The sequence below is a fragment of the Anabrus simplex genome, chromosome 1 (assembly GCF_040414725.1).
Source record: "Anabrus simplex isolate iqAnaSimp1 chromosome 1, ASM4041472v1, whole genome shotgun sequence".
Taxonomy (NCBI): Eukaryota; Metazoa; Arthropoda; class Insecta; order Orthoptera; family Tettigoniidae; genus Anabrus; species Anabrus simplex.
The window spans coordinates 1575543554-1575565913 of NC_090265.1; the positions used below are offsets into that span (position 1 = coordinate 1575543554).

At 37.4% G+C, this 22360-nt stretch overlaps 1 protein-coding gene across 5 annotated transcripts in view; it reads left to right on the forward strand.

Annotated features, from left to right (window-relative positions):
• GAPcenA (GTPase activating protein and centrosome-associated) overlaps positions 1 to 22360 on the forward strand; it is a 316010-nt gene that overhangs the window by 41808 nt on the left and 251842 nt on the right. For all 5 annotated transcript variants that reach the window (XM_067138159.2, XM_067138162.2, XM_067138164.2 and 2 more), the window contains exons 5-6: positions 18547 to 18711; positions 21672 to 21860. In XM_067138159.2, coding sequence (XP_066994260.2) covers positions 18547 to 18711; positions 21672 to 21860 — 354 coding nt within the window. The remainder of the gene's footprint in view (positions 1 to 18546; positions 18712 to 21671; positions 21861 to 22360) is intronic.

A 22360-nucleotide genomic window follows, 5' to 3' on the forward strand; every position in this document is an offset into this window, starting at 1 on the left:
CTTAGTCGGCTCTTCTCTATTCTATCATTCATTTTTTCCACTCCAATTTCTTCCTGGATTTCCTCATTCCTTATTTTATCTCTTCTACTCTTCTGTATCATACTCCTCAAGAATTTCATTTCAGCTGTCTGTATTTGACTCTCATCCTTCTTTGTCATTGTCCACTACTCCAGGCAAATGTCGGGATGGTTTCTAACTTACGACAATGGCTGCTTGCGTCCCAATTCCCCACTTGAATTACAAATACAGCACACTACTACAGACACCACAATAACACAGGTTATCAAACACATTCTAACAGACATACACACAGTACACACACACACCCAAGCACATGGGGCTTCATGACCACGATGTCCAAGCCTCGTGGTTTCCCATTTTCACACCAGGCAAATGCTCAGGCTGTACCTTAATTAAGGTCACACCTGCTTCCTTCCCACTCTTAGCCCTTTCCTGTCCCATCATCGCCATAAGACCTATCTGTATTGGTGTGCCGTAAAGTAACTTGATATAGATGTTGATTCCTATAGGAAACCTGAAATATTTGTCCAGAATGAGTAAATATACCAATATAAATGGTCCGTTATTGGACATTATAAATTTTCCAGCTAACTCATTCCTGGTTGCCAGCGTTTCACCCCATTGTGCTAAGTTGGGCTCATCAGTTGGCAAATAGCACACCCACCAATTGGTAAAGCAACTTGTAAAAAAAAAAAAAAAATCTTTCTGCAGTGATAATGAAGTGCTATGAAAAAGAAGCAGCAATACAGAAAGGAGTGAGGCAAAGCTGCAGTTAATTTTCCTCTCCTGTACAGTGTTTATATAGAACACATCATAAAGGAAATTAAAGAATTCGGAAAGGGAATCACAATCCAAGGAGAGGAAATCAAAAACTGAGATTTGCCAATGATATTGTTATCTGAGTCTGCAGAAGATGGGAGAAATTGCTGATTGGTATGGACACAGTCTTGGAGAAGAAGTACAAGATGAAAAATAAATAAATACAAATCAAAGGTAATGGAGTGCAGTCAAACAAAGTCAGGTGATGCAGAAAATATTAGATTAGGAAATGATGTCCTATAGGATGGAAATTAATATTGTTTCTTCGATAGTTTTTGTAGTAGAATAACTGACAAAGGCAGAAACAAGGTGGACATAAAATGCAGACTACCATGAGCAAGGCGGGCCTTTTTAAAAAGAAAATGTGCTCACTTCGAATATTGATTTGTTTTTGCAATTGGCTTTACATCGCACCGATACAGGTAGGTCTTATGGCAACGACTGGATAGGAAAGGTCTAGGAGTAGGAAAGAAGCGGCCATGGCCTTAATCAAGGTACAGCCCCAGCATTTGCCTGTAGTGAAAATGGGAAACCATGGTAAACCATCTTCAGGGCTGCTAACAGTGCGTGGCCAACTCTCTCAGTAAATATTAATGTAGGAATTAGATGTTTCTGAAGACTTTCTTCTGGAGTGTGGTATTGTATGGATGTGAATCATTGAACAATAACTAGCACAGAAAGAGAAAGAATAGAGGCTTTTGAAATATGGTGTTACAGAAGAATGCTGAAGGTGAGATAGATAGATCAAATCATGAATGATGACTAGAGACGAGAATTATAGGCACTAAAAACAGTTAAAATATGCAGCACATATAGGCTCTTAGCCAAAATAGGATTGTAAATAGGCACTAACATTCAAAATAGGCATGAAAAATAAAATACTTAAAATTTAATAACACGCTCAATTACTATAAAAGGAATTTAAAACAATGTTTTCCGGTAACAGTCTTCTTCTCCTGTCGGGCAGAATGTTTTGTAGTGACAGGAATCTCTCAACATCACAAGAAGTGATTGGACAAAACTTCAATGAAGCCACTTCATCTGGTGTTAGTTCAACCGCTTCATCTACCTCACCTCGTAGCACCCTGGCTACTTTTACTGTCCCTTTCCATCATGGATGCTGCTGCAGGACCCTTATGGATCTTTTTGCTGACAGCGGCTACCTTCCCCGAGGTTCGGTCATAACTTCTCCTAACTTATTCCACAACCCTAAATGACTCCACCAGGTGAAAACCACTCATCTCCAACTCGGTGATTGCTCTCGGCAGCTTGTTGAAGTTTGAAGATGCTCCAGCTTATGCAGGGGAATATTAGCTCCCACCATTGAAGTGCACATGTCTATAGAAAATTGTTGGTGGTCGCTGTTCACAGTCGACTGGTGGGTAGAAAAGCTGTGATGACAACGCTTTCTGTACTCGTGTCAAATGCATCGCAGTACTTCTATGTTGATTTACATGGTTATCTTTACACATTTGATCTGAAAAAATAAAGTTGACTTAAATTTCAATGTTCTTATATTTCTACCGCTGGGCTAATTGGCAATAATGCTTAGTATAAACATAATAATGGCGTATGACATCCGGAGAGGCCTGGTGCGGGTCTTTTTCTCGTAGATGGCCTATTAGGTGACCTGCATGTCTGTGAAAATTAGGACCCTACCTAGGATGATTTCTAATGCGGAAGACACCCAGCCCCCGAGCCATTGGAATTAACCAATTAAAGTTAAAATCACCGACCTGACCGGGACCCTGTGAACCGAAGGCCAATGAGTCGGGCAGTATAAGCATGCATTTGTTTCATAAAAAGAAGAGAAAGTCTATTAGAGGTGATGTTTCTAGAAGTACAAAACCTTAAAGTAGGAAAAAGAGACTTTGTAATTTACGTGGAAATATGTCCTCAAAAACGTTCCGTTATAATCTGGCAGTTTCCTGTCAAGTTCACCGGGTGAAAAAATAATAAAAATAATGTGAAACGATACCTGAGTTGCGTAGAGGAAAGATCCTTCTTATATGCTTGCCAGAAACTCACCAAGCTGCCCCTGGCAGTATTCTTACTCATATAGAATTAAAACGGAGGCACTATAAATCTCAGATTTGTGAAGATTTTATATGTTGCTATTTGCTGCCTTTGGTCAGTCTTTTCAGCTGTCATGAAGGCTATTTTCTGTTGCCTGCAATAGATCCTGCATCATGTGTGCCCACAAAGGCTGCCAACCTCGTTGAAAATTAGAAAACTGCGTGATTTGAAATTGTTGTGCCATGCGCCCGTAAACTTACTTTTTGTCACAATTTAGCAAAGCTTTAGATGGGATGCTAGAGCTCACGCACCCCAGACTCTCTCTGCTTGCCCCCCCCCCCCCAAGCACAACGGTGACTAACCTGACCTCACCAATCCAGACCAACGGTCTTTTCACTGCCTGGTCTTGTAAAGATAGTCTTTGTAGCCTTGTTATACATGCTATGACATCGTCCAAGCAGTGCCAACTTGTAGAGTTCACTAGAGCCTACACATAGCGCTGGTGAAAGTTACTCACGATTTATAAAAATTACAGTTCAGTTGTAGTCCGCTTCTGTGGTGTAGTAGTTAGCATGATTAGCCGCCACCCACGGAGGCCCGGGTTCAATTCCCGGCTCTGCCACGAAATTTGAAAAGTGGCACGAGAGCTGGAACGGGGTCCACTCGTCCTTGGGAGGTCAACTGAGTAGAGGTGGATTTGATTCCCACCTCAGCCATCCTCGAAGTGGTTTTCTGTGAGTCCGAGGGGAAAACCTACCCTGGAGGGTAAACAGATTAAGAAAGAAAGAAGGAAAGAAAATATTTCAGTGGTAAATTTCAATTTTGACTGGAATGGTATCAGAGTTCAAAATACCGATTTTTAATTTTCATCCACTCTGTGACAAGAGACCACCGGCGTTCTAACTCCTCGTTCAGTAATTAAATTATTTACATTTTGGCAATATAAATTGTTGAAAGTTCACGATTAATACATCATTGCAACAAAACAACTTTCCAGATACGTAAATTAATAAGCCTATAAATGCTACAATGAAATGCGATCGTAGTTCAGCCACAAAAAATAAAAGGAACAAACGAACTTACCTCCTTACAGCAAGCTTGGCGGAAGACTACCTTTCCATCCGTAGTGAAATTGGGATCCCTTGTGATCCACCGCTTCAATCAGTAAGACTTCGACTATTTTTCTTTGCAATTACAATTTTTTAACGTCACGCCGACACAGATAGGTCTTATGGGGACGATGGGATGGGAAAGGCCTAAGGGTGGGAAGGAAGCGACCGTGGCCTTAATTAAGGTACAGCCCCAGTATTTGCCTGGTGTAAAAATGAGAAAACACGGAAATCCATTTTCAGAGCTGCCGACAGTGTGGTTCGAACCTACTATCTCCCGGATGCAAGCTCACAGCTGCGCGCCCCTAAGTGCACAGCCAACTTGCCCGGTGATTTTTCTTTGGGCATTGAAACACACTTCTTCACAATAAATCACAACACCTTCTGAAGATGAAGCGTACGCGTACAACAGTTCACATCGAGGAGGTGGTATAAGGGTTCGACGTTGATTGGTTCTTGCATATGTCTTAGAAGGTTGGAGGGGTTGAGGGCTTCGGGGTTAAATTGTTCCTTGTTTCTCCTGACGAAAATTTCCAAAGAATTCCTACTTTTGTTCATGGGGTAAACAGGTCTTGAGAAATGAGAAGATAATACTGTCGAGAACATCAGTTACAATACTGTATAATACACTGGAAGAAAATCGACTTCTTTAAAATAGATTCAAAAGGCATCAAATAGGCAATTATACTCCAAATAGGCACAAACCCCTGAAATAGGCATTTATAGGCACAATAAAACCAATGAAATATAGCTTTTAGGACCCTAAAATGGATTTATATCTCAAAAGCCTATGTTTCTGAACACAGGAATAAAATAGGCAAATAGGCAAATTCCCGTCTCTAATGATGACATACTGAATTGAATTGGTGAGAGAATGATTTGGTGAAACTTGACAAGAAGAAGAGAGAGTATGTTAGGACACATCTTAACCCTTCGTGGGTGTTGGTAACTCATGGCCGTAGGCAGAAAAAAATTTGAAGAACAAAAAATGCATGCAAAATTTTGGGAAATTTTACCAAGGTGGTGAAAATATACTCCAATTAACCACATACATTGTTTAAGAGTGGTAATCCAAATTTGAACTGGTCTGAAGACAAAATAAATATCATCTCATTTTTTCAATGGAGGAATGGCACAAGGGACATTCCATGGTATGATCTGCCAATGGTTAACTTTAAGTACACATTATTTCTCTGTATGTCTACCCGTTAGTCCCATTTCCTAAAACGGTGTCGGGGATGAAGTGATGTCCTGCCAGATATCAATCTCAGTTGATGAGCTAATGAAGATGAAATGAAGAATGGTGAATTAAATTGAGTAAGTAGCTGGAAAGAAATAGCTCTGGCCTACGAATAGGAACTGTCCCAGTGTTTGCCTGGAAGTGAAAATGGGAAACCATGGAAAATCATTCTCAGGATAGCCGGCAGTGGGGATCGCATTAGAGTTTTCCACATGTCCCAGGTTTTACTCACTGTCATAACATACACTAACACACTTAACATTGGCAGTCACACTGCACACCGGCACGTTGAACAGCTGTGTCATTCCAGAACAATTCGAGACTAGAGAGCTGTGTTGTACTCCACGGGACTCGCTCCTGATGAATCTCGTTACAGACTTGCAACCATCTGCTTTCTGTCTCTCGCAATTGACACACTCAAGACCGACTCAAGTCTAGAATGACTCTAGATTAACTGATATCAGCCAGTTGCAATATTTATAAAGGCCTGTTGAATATTCTAGGAGCTTCCACCTCTTGATCATTCTGTGCACCTGGTCCTTTGTTAATCAGCTTCCAGCTTCTTGTAGGGACTTCCTCATTTCAAACCTCAACAGAATGCCGATAAAATTATTTTGCTCGCTGTTGACCCCGTCTATATTGCTGTGATTATTATCTCTTATTGTCTTATTATCTCTTTCTGGGATTCTTGCCAGCCATCCTGCTCTTGGCCTTCATTTCCTTAGTGCTCCCTCTTTAAATTTGCTCATTCCGAATAGCTCGACAAGGCACAAGCTGGTTTTGGTGGATGACCATTATTTTTCCTTGGTGAGGCCACTGAATCCTGTAGACTATGTCGTTAATCCTGGTGATAATGGTATAGGGGCTGTCCCATGTTGACTGGCGCTTCAGCGACTTCTCCTCAATAAAGTTATATTCTAGTTTTATACTCTACAAATTGAAGTTCTTTGTCATTAGTAATAATTTAAAAAACTATGAACAATATATGTTTCAGCTCTTATTGAGCCTTCTTCAGTTGTGAAAAATCAAAAATTGTGATACTAAATGACATAGATTTATAATTCATCAACATAAGTTCCTGTAAAATAACTGCTTGAATCTCATAAAGGACTGATAAAACAAACATTCTTGTTATTAAAACTTCATTGTTTAAAATATTCTTGATTATGAAGTAGAAGAAAGTTAACGAATTGACTAGAATATATTTGATGTAGCATATGAAGAATGGATTTGTTCAACCGTCAATAACTGTATTGGCAGTTAAGATAAATACTTGAAATACAGCTGTGATATACATTGTCAAAATAGAATATTAATAGTTGTTGAGAATGTTGGATCTTTTAGGTTATCGTTGGTTCCTTTTAACCTGGTCTCATGTTTATTGCTCCTTATTAGTCCTGTTGGTGTATATGAACTGTCACGTCACTTTCACATACCTGAGTTCATGGCACAGTTTTTTTTTAGCCTGGCTTTCCAGTTCTGATTCATACATAAAAGTTCATTTTTCATTCATGGTGATGATACTCAGCAGAAATTTGTAATCTTTCACATTATAAAAAAGTACCAAATGATCACTTGCAAGAGTGTAGTAACTGTATCTATTTTTAAACCTTGGTAAAGTGATAGGACACCCATATGGATGTAATTTTGTGGACCGAGTGAGTTGGTCATGTGGTTAGGGTCGTGCAGCTGTGAACTTGCATTCAGGAGATAGTGGGTTCAAACCCTGCTGATGGCAACCCTGAAGATGGTTTTCCATGGTTTCCCACTTTCACATCTGTCAAATGTGGGGGCTGTAACTTAAGGCCACTGCCACTTACTTTCTACTCCTAGCCCTTTCCTAGAGCTATCTGTTTCATATATTGGGCAGACTGGGAGAAGCTTTTTTATGAGGTATTCACTTTCTATATCCTGAACATGCTTACTGTCTACTGTTCGAAACTTCTCACTAATCATATCCATGTACTTCTGTCTAATTTCCTCGTCCTGGAGATTTTCTACCCTTATTCGTTTGCAGACAGATTTCACTTTCTCTACCCTAGGCTTAGATATACTTAGTTCACTACAGATCAGATAGTGGTCTGTATCATCGAAAAATCCCCGGAAAACTCGTACATTCCTAACAGATTTCCTGAATTCAAAGTCGGTTAAGATATAGTCTATTATGGATCTGGTACCCCTAGCCTCCCATGTGTAGCGGTGAATAGCCTTATGCTTGAAGAATGTATTCGTAACTGCTAAACCCATACTAGCACAGAAGTCCAGCAAACGCTTCCCATTCCCATTAGCTTCCATATCTTACCCACATTTACCTATCACCCTTTCGTATCCTTCAGTTCTATTCCCAACTCTCGCATTGAAATCACCCATTAGCACTATTCTATCCTTGCTGTTGACCCTGACCACGATGTCACTCATTGCTTCATAAAACTTGTCAACTTCATCCTCATCTGCACCCTCACATGGTGAATACACGGAGACAATTCTGATCCTAATTCCTCCAACTGACAAATCTACCCACATGATTCGCTCATTTACATGCCTAACAGAAACTATGTTGCGTGCAGTGGTATTCCTGATAAAGAGCCCTACCTCAGATTCTGCTCTTCCCTTTCTAACAGCCGTCAAGTACACTTTATAATCTCCTATCTCTTCCTCATTATCTCCCCTTACCTGAATATCACTTACTTCTAGCACATCCAGATGCATCCTCTTTGCAGACTCGGCCAGTTCTACTTTCTTTCTTCCATAAGCCCCATTAATATTAATAGCTCCCCATCGAATTCCATTTCGTTTGCCAAGTTGTTTCCAAGGAGTCCCTCGCCTGTCAAATGGGAGTGGGACTCCGTTACTCCCATAGGTCCGAGGCTTGCTTAAAATATTCTGAGCTCGGTAAATTCATAAAGCAGGATGCTGCCCTACTTGCACATAGTCCAAGTGAGGATCTCTCCTCTAACGGGTTATGGACCACTGGTGAATTGTATAGTCCTAGCCGCCTGAGTACAAGGAGGGCCACGACTCAGAATATGTCCAAGATGCCCCCTCCCATTCCATAGCAACTGGTATCCCGACTCTCAGGACCACTTACTAGACCACTCAGCTGTTGCCCTTGGTTCACGATCTAGGACATGACTACAGTAACCCACACCATGAATTACAGTATTTTTAAATATTTGAAGTTTTTTGATTATGCCTTTAATTTGATTATATAATACTGTCAAATTTAGAAAACAGTAGGCTATATAAATTATCTAAAGCAGCAACAATGACTGTCATAAAATATGGACGTATTAAAAACAGTTTTATTGTCTCGTATCATAGCCACTTTTGGAAATTTAGTGTAATAATACTATTATATATTTTATGAATATTACATATTTAATTACATATTTTGTGAATATTACATACTTATTCACATATTTCACTGAAATTTGCTCCATTTTCTATGTACATTTCACACTTTGATATTATATAAAAATCCGGGCCCTGGTAATCATACAACCCAAACTAGGGAAAAAAAATTACATTATTTTTATATATGAAAGTAATTAAAGAGGAGAAAGGCTGAATTCAGAAGTCAGTGATGGATGGGCAACCTATTCCAAGTAGAATTGTGTATACCCAGTGGTGTATACCTTTGAAGATTGTGATATGAATTGTTTCAGTGTGGCTCAGTTACTGGGAAATTCTTTCTGATTGTTTTAAATGAACGCTAAGACTGAAGTTCTATGAACATGTTTTCAGAATGGATAAAAGGCAGCTGACAAAACAGATCTTCAAAATACTGGACAGATAAATGGTTTCAGAAGTCAGAAAAGACTTTAGCAGGATTGGTCTCAGATGGGAAAAAAATCTCGGATTGAGCTGGGTGCAGATTACGGATCATCAATTTCAAGGGCTTCCATGAGGAATTGAAGCAAAACAGAGGATGGACGGGGGAAAGAAGACTCCTGCCAGACTTAGAATGCTACAATTTTGGGCTGCATAAGAGGCCTCCAGAAATTGATAATTTACTTAACGTGGTCTTCAATGGCTCTAAACAATTTCAAAAAATCTGTTATCAAGATGTATTAGACTCAACCGCAGTAGTCTTCTAATCTACCTCTAGAATATTTTGATGTCCCTGATTTTGTCTGCCTCTAATAAATATGGCAATTTCAGTTGAACTAACTTAACCCTAAGGAATGCTTTGACATTGCAACCTGTTGTGGTGGCCTACTTAAAAAAATGCCAAGCATTTAAAGTAATATTTAAGTTCCTGCCATCTTTTTCCTCATTTGATGTTTCGTGTTTGTCTCAATATGCATTTACATATAACACATCACAATACAGATGGCCTATTCATGGCCCTCAAAATAATAGCTTGTCTTCCTGTGCATTCATAGAAGTATACAGGTTGTGTGTCTAAATTTCCACCATTCCAGCATGTAGTAGTAATCGTGGATGATCTTCCTCCTCGTTTTGAATTTCCATCTAGGGGCTGATGACCAAGATCTGGATCAAGGAAGCTGCCTTTGTGGATCAGTAGTCTATAGTTAATGCCTCTTTGAATCTGTGGTAGAGTTTCGGCCTCCGGATCCCAAGATAGCAGGTTCAAACCCGGTAGAGGTAGTTGTATTTTTGAAGGGCAGAAAAAAGATGATGCAACACTTTATGTTGTGTGATTCCGGCATGTAAAAGATCTCTGGTGACTCGTTTGATGTTTACTGTACAAAATTCATTAAAAACTCAGCCATAGACGCCCAAGAGTGATTCCGTTTACTCCGCCATCTAGTAGGGCTACAAGTAAAATAGAACGTTGAAATTGACAAGCAGACAGCCAGATGGCATAAAATTGAAATGTCTGCACATGGTAGTTTATTATTATTATTATTATTATTATTATTATTATTATTATTATTATTATTATTAGGTTCAAGAATTTTAACTTTATCTGGTTTATTCCTCTAGCTTGGGAGCTGGGTGTTTCTGTTTGTCTTAATACACATTTACACATAACACATGACAATACAAACCACCACAGAAACATGCCATAGTGAATACAACCCTCCACATAAGGTTGGCTTCAGGACAGGCATCTGGCTGTAAAACTGTATAAATCCCTACAAAGTGCCCAACTCTGCGTAATTGGGAAAAGACCAGGAATAAGAATAATGGTAAAATAATGTGATGATTGTACTGCAATTAGAGTTGAAGCTCTTGTCTACCTGTTACTTTTCTTCTAAGTCTGTCTGATACTACTGTAAAGCATGTTCAAGTACCATTACTTGAATTTTCTCTCTTTACGTAAAGCCTCGTAAAAGAATAATATAGTTGAAATAAAGTAGCATAATTTTCTATTCATTTAAGACTATACCAATAACAGCTGATTCATACAGCACATAAAAATGTTACAAGTGTCTTACAGTCATTACATTGCCCTAACTTCTGCTTTGGGCCGATGAACTCGATGTTAGGCCCCTTTAAACAACAAGCATCATCATCATCATCATCATCATCAATTTCTGCTTTTATGTACATATTAAATAGATGGCTCTGTGCGTTTCTTAAATGATGGTATCTAGTCATATAAGCACTGTTCAGATATTGACAAACATCCATCAAAGTAATATACAAATTATATTTACCCTTTTATATACTCATATATCGGCTATTCAGTACACATTTTTAGAGATTGAATGAAAATCTCATCTGCTTACCTGCTGCTCTCCTTGTACATATGTTGCATAATACTTTGCATTGTAATGCAGTATTTGTGATGCCAGGATGTGGGTCTGGCTTGTTTCATGGTTCATACTCAAGGACAGCTCCCAGTTAAGCTCTGGGGATCCTCCCACTTGTCTTGTTTTCTCCCATGTTTATTTTTGTTTTCTCACTGAGTCATCTGAATAGAATCAGATATTGTATTGAAGCTTACTATAATCATTTAGTATTTGTACTGTTGGATATATAACTTCATTATCCTTCAGTTCTTAAAATTATTGGTAAGTTATAAGTTGATAGTGGTATAAGGAAAACTGTTAAAGGCATTGCGACAAATTCTGTTATGTTTGCTATAGATTTTGAATGACCTGCCAGAACTTTATGTTCTTTTAGATGTATGAAATGTCCTAGTTCAATGATTTTGCTTAAACTGAACTTGGTAGTTTGGATATAATGCTGCGTAAGCACCTTCGTATTTTGCCATGCATTGTGATTTATTATTATTATTATTATTATTATTATTATTATTATTATTTCTTTAAAAAAGTAATTGTGATAATGAGAAATAAGCAATTTAAATACCTTCATGTATTTAATGTAAAAATGTTTTATTGTTATAATTTCTCAACTATCTAATGATTGAAGTGACTGTAGGAGTACCAATTATTTCCGTATATACGCAAATAATCTACACCCTTTAATAAGCTCATTCCCTGATTTTGTAGAGAGATTGGAGAAAGAAAATTTAAAATCCCAAATATATTGCACACATAATTTTATTAGGTAATTATAAATTTATCATTACCTGTATTAAAATTCTACCATACTTGTGAGCTACTCTGCAGAATTAGAATGTAGGAACTGTGCCCCTTTCTGCAACTTGAGAGTTATCAGTATACTGCTTAATAACTTGATCTTTTTCACTTAAACAATGAAATTATTTCTTCTTAAACATTGAAATATATGTTAATGTCATTGATACTTATTCATACCCTTGTTGTCATCATCCCCATCTTTCTTGCTTCACAAGATGTTGCCTTCCATACCATTGAGTGGATTTGATATACTGGACTTCTTGAAACTCTTGACTATAAGTTCTGCCATAGTAAAGTCTCACATGGCCTTAACCCAATTACATATCAGCTCCAAGCCAGGTCTCTTGATTTTTCCAGTTGGCATCACAAACGCCTGATGCTCTCGCTTGCCAGTACCTAGGGAAACATTAGCAATGGGAATTACATATAAAACCATAAAAGATAAATTGCCTATTATTCTTTGCAGTTGTATATACATATATCTAAAACAAACATGTGAATATGTAAAGTGAAGTAAAAAACTATATATTTTAGGACTGTAAAATTTTTCTACATAGGGAAGACTTAAAAAAAATATTTCTAGTGGCTTTACGTTGCCCCAACACAGACAGGTCTTATGGTGCCAAAAGACTTAAATTATTTGCATTCTAAGAAATACACATTACGTTCAATATATTGCAACTGTCATAAGCAATAATATGATTGAGGGAGCTACAAGTATACAGAATAAAATAACAAACAAAGGTATTAATTCTAACACACCTTTTTCCAACGTGAATTACATTTGTCATTACAGTAAAGGAAATTTAGTATTGTTCTTTGCAGTTTTATACATAAACATATTTTAAAAATGTATACCAACCTAAGGAGAGAAATATAAAATTAATTTTAGCACTGTATGTCATTAAAAAATATAGGTAATAGAATTAAATTATATTTCCTAAAAAATGTTAATATTAAATATACTGATTCTAGACAGACATTTGTATTACTATGCATAATGAGAATGGCATCTACGGTTTCCGGAGATATCTGCTTTCTCTTTTGCACTGCAATACCTGCCTTACTAATGTTCCTTTCAGTGGAATTCAATGAACTCGACCATACTTGTGTGCTACTCTGCAGAATTAGAACACAGAATATGGGCCAGTATTGCTATTTTTGGCTACTTGTTTTCATGTTTTCCTCAGGGATCATACAGATGAAAACTAGTGAAAGAGAAGCCAACTACACCAGGCAAGAGAAGATGGCTGTTGCTTTTCACAGGGGACATGCCCCGCAGGGCACATGCTTTATACAAGAACATCAATCTCAAGGCGAGCTAAACTAAGACATTACAACACAGTAATTAAAACAGGGTTTCTGTATGCTAGTGAATGTCTCGGAATGGCAGGAATGTCAGGGCTAAGAGAAGCTGAGAAATTTGAGAGAAAGATCCTCTGCAAGATAATGGGTCCAAAAATAGTGGATGGTTAGATGGTTAGTATAGGTTACAAGAAAGGGGAGAACTATACCAGGAAAGCAAAAAATTGGTTGAGTCAATGAAGAAAAGAAGACTCAAATTTTATGCACATCTGTTTAGAATGGATGAGAAGAGACTGACAAAACAGATTTTTAAAACACTTGACAGTATACCTGAGTTGCCAGCAAATGGTTCAGGGAAGTAAGAAAGGACTTGAGGAATCTGGATTAAATCGGGAAAACATCCGAAACTGGACAAAGTATAGATCAGTGATCGACAGCTTTAGAGGCTTTCATGATAAACAGAAACTGTTGGACAGAGAAAAGAAGACAGGCTGCCAGAGAAAGGATGCAAAGATTTTGGGCTGTAAAAAGGGCTTCCAGTAATGTGTGACACTTGCTTAACATGGTCTCAAATGGCCGTAAACAAATTAATATATATAAATTATACTAATATGGTTATAGTTTTACAAATTTATACCTTATTTAGGCGACATGATTTACAGTTACATTAAAACATTAAAATAAAATTCTTCTTTCCCTTCAGATGACAACATTTTTAAATGATGGGAAGGTGGCCACAGGAATATTTGTTCTGAGTCATCTCCTCTAGTTCAAGGGGTACAAAGTAACATGCTTTTCTTTTCAGTGTCCTCACAGCATGAAACATCGCATAGTGGACATCATAGCTGTAGGTGGGGACTGCAAAAATTAGCATCTATTTTTATCAAAATTATCATATTTTCTGAAAATTAGGTTTATTTTTAATGAGATAAAACATACCCACAGTCAGCATTGTTTGTTAGGGTTCACAACATATCAAAATGCTCAAATCCACAAGAAAATTCACTGTTCAAATGAAAGTATTGTAATAAGTTCAGCATTACCTTCCTTCAAGTTGCAGTTTCTGTCTATAACCATTCTATTTTAGTGGAATGAAGCACGCTCACTGTAAAAAAAATTTAGCAAATGCAGAGAACTCCGACTGCACTGCAGTTAAATGCAAGCATGATACCATATCTCACACCTTCCTTCCGTTGATTTTCAGTTACATCTCTGAGGGAACTGTAACCAGACCATATTTTCTTTTGTGAAAGAATTGATGTACCAATGCTCACCTGCTTTTCCATTATTCAAGATAATATTTTTAGGATACTGAGCTTGAGAAATTGCGACAAAATTATTATGAAGTTTTAAAAACTATTTAAAATAGTATGTGCTTGGTCCACCTTGTCAGTACACTTTTATAATTGAAAGTCAAGTCAATACAGAAACAGGTACAAATACCTATTATGGTTAAGTTTATCAACAAAATTATTATGACTTTGACTTTCAAAGTTTTTAGCTTGCACTTTGAAGAATGAGCCGCTTTAATGAAAATGTATTCGCATGCAGCTTTCGCTTGGACGATAGAGCGCTGGCCTTCTGAGCCGAAGTTGGCAGGTTCGATCCTGTCTCAGTCTGGTAGTATTTGAAGATGCTCAAATACGTCAGCCTCCTGTCGGTGGATTTAATGGCACGTAAAAGAACTCCTGCGGGACAAAATTCTGGCACCTCGGCGTCTCTAAAACCGTAAAAGTAGTTAGAGCGACATAAAAACCAATAACATTATTACTTCAAGGTTATGAAGTTCGGGGTACAGCAAATGAGAGGTTGGATACTGAGATCCCTCAAATTCATTAAGAAGCTAAACCATATCAACTGCATGATCACTGACAAAGATCATATGTAAATGAAGTCTGCTCACCGAGCAGTTGCTTAAGTGCAGCCAGTATCCAGTATTCAGAAGATAGTGTGTTCGAACTGCACTGTCAGCAGCCCTGAAGTTGGTTTTCTGTGCTTTTCCATTTTCACACCAGCCAAATGCTGGGACTGTACCTCAATTAAGGCCACGGCTGCTTCCTTCCCACTCCTAGCCCTCTCCAGTCCTGTCGTCGCCATATGACCTATCTATGTCGATCCGACATAAAGCAACTTTGTAGGATGCTAAAAGGTTAGTTTTTTCACCTATTCAATACATATAAATTTTATAAATTAGGAATTTATTGTTGATTCCACTTGAGACATGTTTCGCCCTTCATTGAGGGCATCATCAGTCAAAATATCACCTCAAGGTAAAAAATCAGGTAACTGGTTAGTAGTTGACGGTACAAATTAATACATATTATTAATACAATTACAAAAATTAAGTATGGGAAATAGTTGTACAAAAGTGATGGTTGAACATATAGGTTTATAGATGAAAAGTCAGCACCAATGCCTAAAATTAACATAGTAGAGTTCGGTAGTGGTGCTCTGGAGAAACAGTTGACGCAATCATAGGGAAATAAAAAGTTAAAAATATTTACATTAAAACAATTAAGGGAGAAAAGGTGTAGTGTTCGGCGTCAATGTTTGTATCCAAAAATTATTACAAGTACAAATAAATCATTTTTGGTCCAAATTGAAAGTATTGTATAATGTATATAAGAAAATATTTATTATTTTACCACTTATTCAATACAATGCAGAATGTTAACATACGAGTTAAAACATTGTTGAAATATGAGACATGTTTTGCGTCTTCTTATGAGGCATCTTCAGTCCATATCAAAACCTTATTTTACCAGGTACCTGGTTAAAGATTATTCTAAAATGTATTGTAAAATGATGTGTGTAGGATAAAATTTACCGTTCGTATATAAAAATGTTCCTGAGATAATTAAAACTCTAATACAACGATAAATTTGTGCATAGTTTCACTTAAAGAAGGAGGCGTCATTTGATTAGAAGTAACATGATTGACGGCTTGAAGCCATAGTCAGTATTTGATATAGAAGGAAATTGACAATTAAATACATAGTAGAAAAAGTATAAAATAGGTTCAATGTTGAGTATAAAATGAGAAGGAAAAGCATTCTAATTACTGAGCCAATGTTGTTATTTGACGTTGGCATGTGTTACTCGAAACATTTATAAGAGATTAGTCAACAGTTCATAAAATATGTTTATAATTTAGCCCGGCGAGATTGTGTTCAACAGAAACTTGTAGTTGGACTAATTTGTTGTGAGTCAACCATGTGAGTTTGCCAAAATAATAATGAGCTGTCACTTGCTATGTTGGTGTGATTTGACGTGAAGAGGGTGATGATATTCTTTGCTTCAAATTGGATGTTTTGTAATTGAGTTGATATCTTAAAAAAGATTGTTCAATAGATAAGTCAACAATAAGTCAACAGTCTAACAACACCAAAGAACCAACCACTAACAATAATCGCAGCATAATTCAAAAGCCCCAATTCAACCATCAAATCAATACAATATTCTTCAACAACATAAGTTTCACAATCAACGTTAAAATTTGTCATTTAGCAAAGCAAAGTCATCTCCGTTACAGGCCATGAAGGCCCTTGGAAGGGTGGAAGGTAAAGGCTTCCGTTATCTGTAACCTCGGCACTTGATGGGGTAGAGTGGTTAACTCTACGCCCAGCCGCCTTTGCCCCCAGGAATTAACCTGGTACTCATTTTTGGTGTAGCTGAGTGAACCTCAGGGCCATGTGCACCTCCAGAAAGTGGAAATCTCGTTTCTTAAATTTTACGACTTCCTGACGGGGATTCGAACCCATGTCCTTCCGGGTGAACCGAGCACGCCTTTACCGCCTCGGCCAAGCAGCCCCTTAAAATTTGTCATTTGGATGAAGAAAATAACAAGTTCAAACGGGAATGACAGGAAGTGGAAACACACATCTCGCAACTTGTCTTATTAAACAGATTGTTTTTGTGCATGAAACCTTCTACTTAACAGGAGGTAGTTTTAAGATCGAGTCAATTACCCTGAAGTTAGGCACCTTTAATCAGTCATCCTCATAATATTTTACAGATTTTTGAAATTTCTTGCCCTTCTAATCATTAAAGGTTAGTTTTAGTTTGTGTGTTTTACTCAACCACATCAGCTGATGAGTGGGAACTTGTTTATTGGTGAATATTGTTCCAATAGAAAAAGGCATGAAGTACATTTAATCCTTTCTTCATTAAATACTTCTGATGATTGTAAAAACTCTAACATTGACAGATCTTTACTTGTGAGAATCAAATACAGATGCATCTGACAGATTTTGGCACATTTACCCAGTTAGACTTAAATGTCAGAGGTGAAGCATGTTTATTATTGACACAAGTATGGACCTGAGCCCAGTTAGCAGTGTAGTTCTTGGAGTGCAGTAACACATACAATGCCTGTGGAACATAAATCTTCTAGTAAAATTCTAGCTCTTGCTAGACGAAAGGTTTGGTTAATAAATATATAATTATGTAAACAATCTCTTCCACTGTTGGCTTGAAAAAATTACACATATTGAGAATTTGAAATCTTTTACACTAATACCTGTACAGAATTAACTTTCTGCATAGTTGTTTAATTAAATTTACATTAGTCTTTGGCAGAGATTTTTTATTTTTATTGCCCTTACATTTAAGGATATGAAGAAGAATGCTATTAAATTTGGGCATTGAATGAACTATTAACATGAATTTTATCTTCTGTGGAGGCATGGGCGATTTGCAAAACAAAACAGAAAATTTAAAGAAACTTAAAAACATAAAAATAAGATTTAAACCAAAAATCGACAAGTGACATAAGATGAAAAGGATGTTTACAGATGAAGAATGACAGAAAAGATCAGAACGAATGAAAAGCTGCCGGGCAACTCAGAAAGAAAACCTGTCAAATAAGTTGACCAGAAAGTGATTGATTTAAGTGGTCCAATGAGGCCCTAAAAGAAGAAGTGGAAGGAGGAGACAAGGTGTAATGAATGGTAAACCTCCAGTAATTCCAAAGTAGATGCTGCAAATTAATTTTAAAATAGAAAAATTATGTCCAGAACAGAGATAAACTAAAATTGTATTGATCTCCTGAATGTATCTCTCAGACCAAATATGGTAGCTATCCAGAAGAAGGAAGTATAAAAAAATATACAATTCAGGTACCCTGAGCTATTTGGTATTAAGGAAACTATGTAAGGAACCATTAAAAATTCTCGTAAAGGTTTGATAAGTTTATTTTAAAAAATAATTTTTTAAGGGACTTAACTGTCTAGTTGTTATTCAGATTTGACATGACAGCCTTAATCTGTCAATGGTCAAAAGTTTTCCTAAAGTGTAGTGATATTTGAATGTGTAATATTTTTACAGTTGCTGTTCCTTTCTCTCATAGTATGAACTGAGAACTATAAGTCTGAAGTTTACTGTAAATTATGGTACCTTTTCTGTATGTGATTGTGTAAATTCTTGCCATATTAAGTTGTATTTCTGTTATTTTACCTCCCTTTTGAATCTGTGGAAGCCATAAGTGAGGATGAAACTACCATAGTTATTATGTTTTCAGGTGGGCCAAGTGTCGGCCTGTTTTGCCAAAGCCTTCCAGCGAGTACCTAAATCAATGATCAGCTCAGTAACATCAGCCGACCTGGGTTCTGCTCCACCTGATAAAGAGCACACAGAAATATTTGTGTTTGAAGTGAGCATGGAGATCAAAGAGGAAGATGGAAGGGTAAGAGTTTGATGTAGCTCAGATCATTTTGTTTGTGACTAAAAGATAAAAGTGATTCCCTTGAAACCTAGATTATTCATTATAAACACTAGGAGAGTACATTAATTGCTTAAAATGGTCTTCCTATACCTCAGGGCAAAGTGAACACATTGTACCATGTTCCCAACCATTAGCTGAAGCATTATACTCTTGATACCAGTGATTTCATATGTAATGTTCTCCTTCAAATTACATAAGATGTGTAGCATAGAATCTTGCCTTCAGATAAACCCACAGGAAAAAGGAGAATGTGGTCAAATTCAGTGATCTTGATGGCTACAAGTTCCTGAAAATAGTGTGGCCAGAAATGAAACTTTGGGTTAGTGCCATGGATTTGTGTGATGTATGAAAAGTAGCACCATCCAAGCTGAAAACCTTTGACGCACCTCAGTATTCTCCGGTTGCTGAAATAATTCCATAAAAATTTATTGGTACTGTGCAATGTTCCCTGTTTCATTGAAGAAAATGCTGCTGATATTACAAAGGGGGATCAAATATAAACAGGATTTTATTTTTTATTTCATTTTCATTCATTCATTCATTCATTCATATCCTAAAGGCAAGGCCTTGTCGTTGCAACCGCATTTGTCTCTCGTCTGCTGGGCGTTTCAGGTCAATATATTTTTTCAAATTCAGCCCTACCATCACGAAATCAAAATACTACTTCCTTGGCCTTCCTCTTCCCTTACCCAGAATTTTTCCTTCCAGCATAGTCGTGAGAAATGTGTTATGTCAAAGTGTGTGGCCAAGAAATTTGGTTTTCCTCTTTTCTATAGTGTTGATCAATTCCCTTGTTTCGTCTTTTTGCTTAAGGACACTATTGTTTGACTTTTTCTCTATCCAACTAATTTTCAGCATCCTCCTCCATATCCACATTTCCATTGTTTCCAGGTGTTTTCTATCCTGTTTTGCTAAGACCCATGTTTCGCAACCATACAACAAAACACTCCACACAAACATTTTAGCAAATTCTTTCCTAACTTTAATGTTCCTGCTTGTCAGAAGCTGTTTCTTGTTACTGAAGACTTGTTTAGCTAGAACAATCCTCCTCCTGATTTCTGTGGTGCACCTGTTGTCCTGAGTGATAATGCTTCCCAAGTAGCAAAATTGACTTACTTGTACATTTTCATCACCTACCTTAATGCTTATTGGTATTTCCTCAGCTGATTTTTTGACAACTAATACTTTTTGTTTTCGAAGTGTTCAGTTTTAATTTTGATTCTTGAAGTGTTGATGTTAAAACTCATGGCATTTTACTCTTTCCCTCTCTGAATCTGCAATTAATGCAATGTCATCGACAAACCTTATACAGTGGATATGTTGTCCGTTAATTTCAATTCCTTTGGGTTTTTGCTTAAGTTTTGATATGGCCTCCTCAGTGAACATGTTGAACAAAAATGGAGAATAGCGCACAACCTTGTTTCACTCCCCTTCTAATGGATGCTGTCTTAATATAACCATTGATTTCTATTGTTGTGGTTTGATTATAATCAATCCTTATTGTAGATCTTTACGAATGAGGTGAGATGGCAACCCCGGTCTAGAAAGCCAAGAATAACGGCTGAAAGGATCCGTCGTGCTGTCCACACAACACCTTGTAATCTGCAGGCCTTCGGGCTGAGCAGCGGTCGCTTGGTAGGCCATGGCCCTTTAGGGCAAGTGCACCAAGGGGTTTGGTTTTATAACCTCCAGTACGGTCAATACTCTTCCCCTAGGATAAAGTCTTATCTGCCTTTGTAAATTATGCAACCTCATTTTCAAGCATATTTGATGATGATGAGGCTTGTTGTTTTAAGGGGCATAACATCGAAGGTCATCGGCCCCTCAAGCATATTTATTTGATGCTTTATTTCGCAAATGTTTCGTGTGTTGTCTTCCTGTATCGTGTTTCCTGCTCACCACAGCAGCGTGTGTGCTTTAAACAGCTGGGGATTCGGGACGGCAATCATCTTACAAGCAAGAGAGGCTAGCGTGCACTAGCGACTCAGTTAATTGGAATGAAAGAATGGTTCGTGCGCTGTTAACATATTTTCTGTGCTTAGTTTCGTTGGTGTTGTAGGCCACATGTTTTTTCTTGCATTTCTGTGCTCCCCCTGTCAAAGTCATATATATTGTTTTTTATGTGGTAGTTTCGCGTATTTCAATGCATAATTTGAATGAGTTGAATGTATTTCAGGGAGTTGTGTCGGTGACAGTTTCTGGTATTTTCTCTTCTCGTTATGGCCAAAATATATAACAAACATTATCTCCAAGTGTTCAGAGATACGTATAATTTCCTTTCATTTTACCATCTAAAAAGGAAACTGTCATGGATTTTGTTGCATGTGTCGGTGTGGCATAAATATTATTATGTATGTGTTATAAATGAGAATGATTAGGTACATTTTCTTGTAACCATTTTTATGTTTTCTTAGTTTAAGATTTTAAATTGAATGGTCAATTTGCATTGTAACTGTATATATGCCTTTTATCCTGACCTTTTTTCACCTAGACCATGGTGGAATATATGTGATGAAATATAAGAATTAAAAATCTTCCTATTTTTGATTTCTGTAAGTTGGCAGTTATGTTCATAGTTTTCTGCTCACCACTCCAGTGTGGGCTTGCACATAGTGAAGACTGTAGTGACCGTATCACTTTCCTATTGCTTATATTCAGGGATTTATTTTGCAGCCTTGCAGTGAATGCTGGTAATTAATTTTTTGCTTGTGGTCTTCTCATAGCACATTGGTTGTGGCACCAAGGTTTCGAGGTAGGTTTCAGTATGAAGGGTGGTAACACTTCCCTTGTGAAAGCTGGTGGTTTTCATTCCATTCCAGAAGCTTGATACTTTATCAGCCTCTCGTTGTCTTTATATTGCTTATGATTTATGTGCAGTTTGTTATGAATTTGGAATAACATTTATATGTGTTTTATGTTAGGGTGGTTTTAGTGCTGTGCCGAAGGATCGCAGCTGTTTCAAACTTCGAGTCAACATGGAGAAGCAGTTATGTCTCACTGTGCAGCAGGTTTCTGAGAATGAGCATGATCTGGAAGTGGAGAGATGCTTCGGTGTACTGGTAAGCCCAGGACGGCATGTGAAACACTCGGACATGCAGCTCCTGGAGATGGTGAGTTGACATCTTCAAGCTCTCACTGAGTAAAAAAGTGAGTGTAACTAATAGATACATTATGACTGACTGCTTTCTTTTGATTGTAATGAAAGCATATCAGACAGGAAGTTCAGAAAATTGTAGAGGATAGGAATGGATACATGAAGTACTCCCTCGAAGTGCATGTGCCAAATATTTTGTGGGAGAACAAAGAGTCTTTAGTCATGGCATAAGAATATTCTGCAGTAGATTGCAGTCTAATTTTTCTGAACTCTTGTCCAGAAACCTGCTTACCTAAAGGGCTCATTATTTTTATAGTTTCTTACCTTACTCACCATACTGTAAAACCAAGATGGCGTGTAGTGAGGCTCGTCTGTGGAGTCGCTCTGTATTAATCTAGGCAAATCCTCATTTATAGATTTGTTTAGTTGTCGGGAATAATCAAAACAGGTTAATTAGTGTACCGTTAGGAGTTTACGAAATTCAAAATGACTGAAGGCTGTGCAAAATAAGGTTTC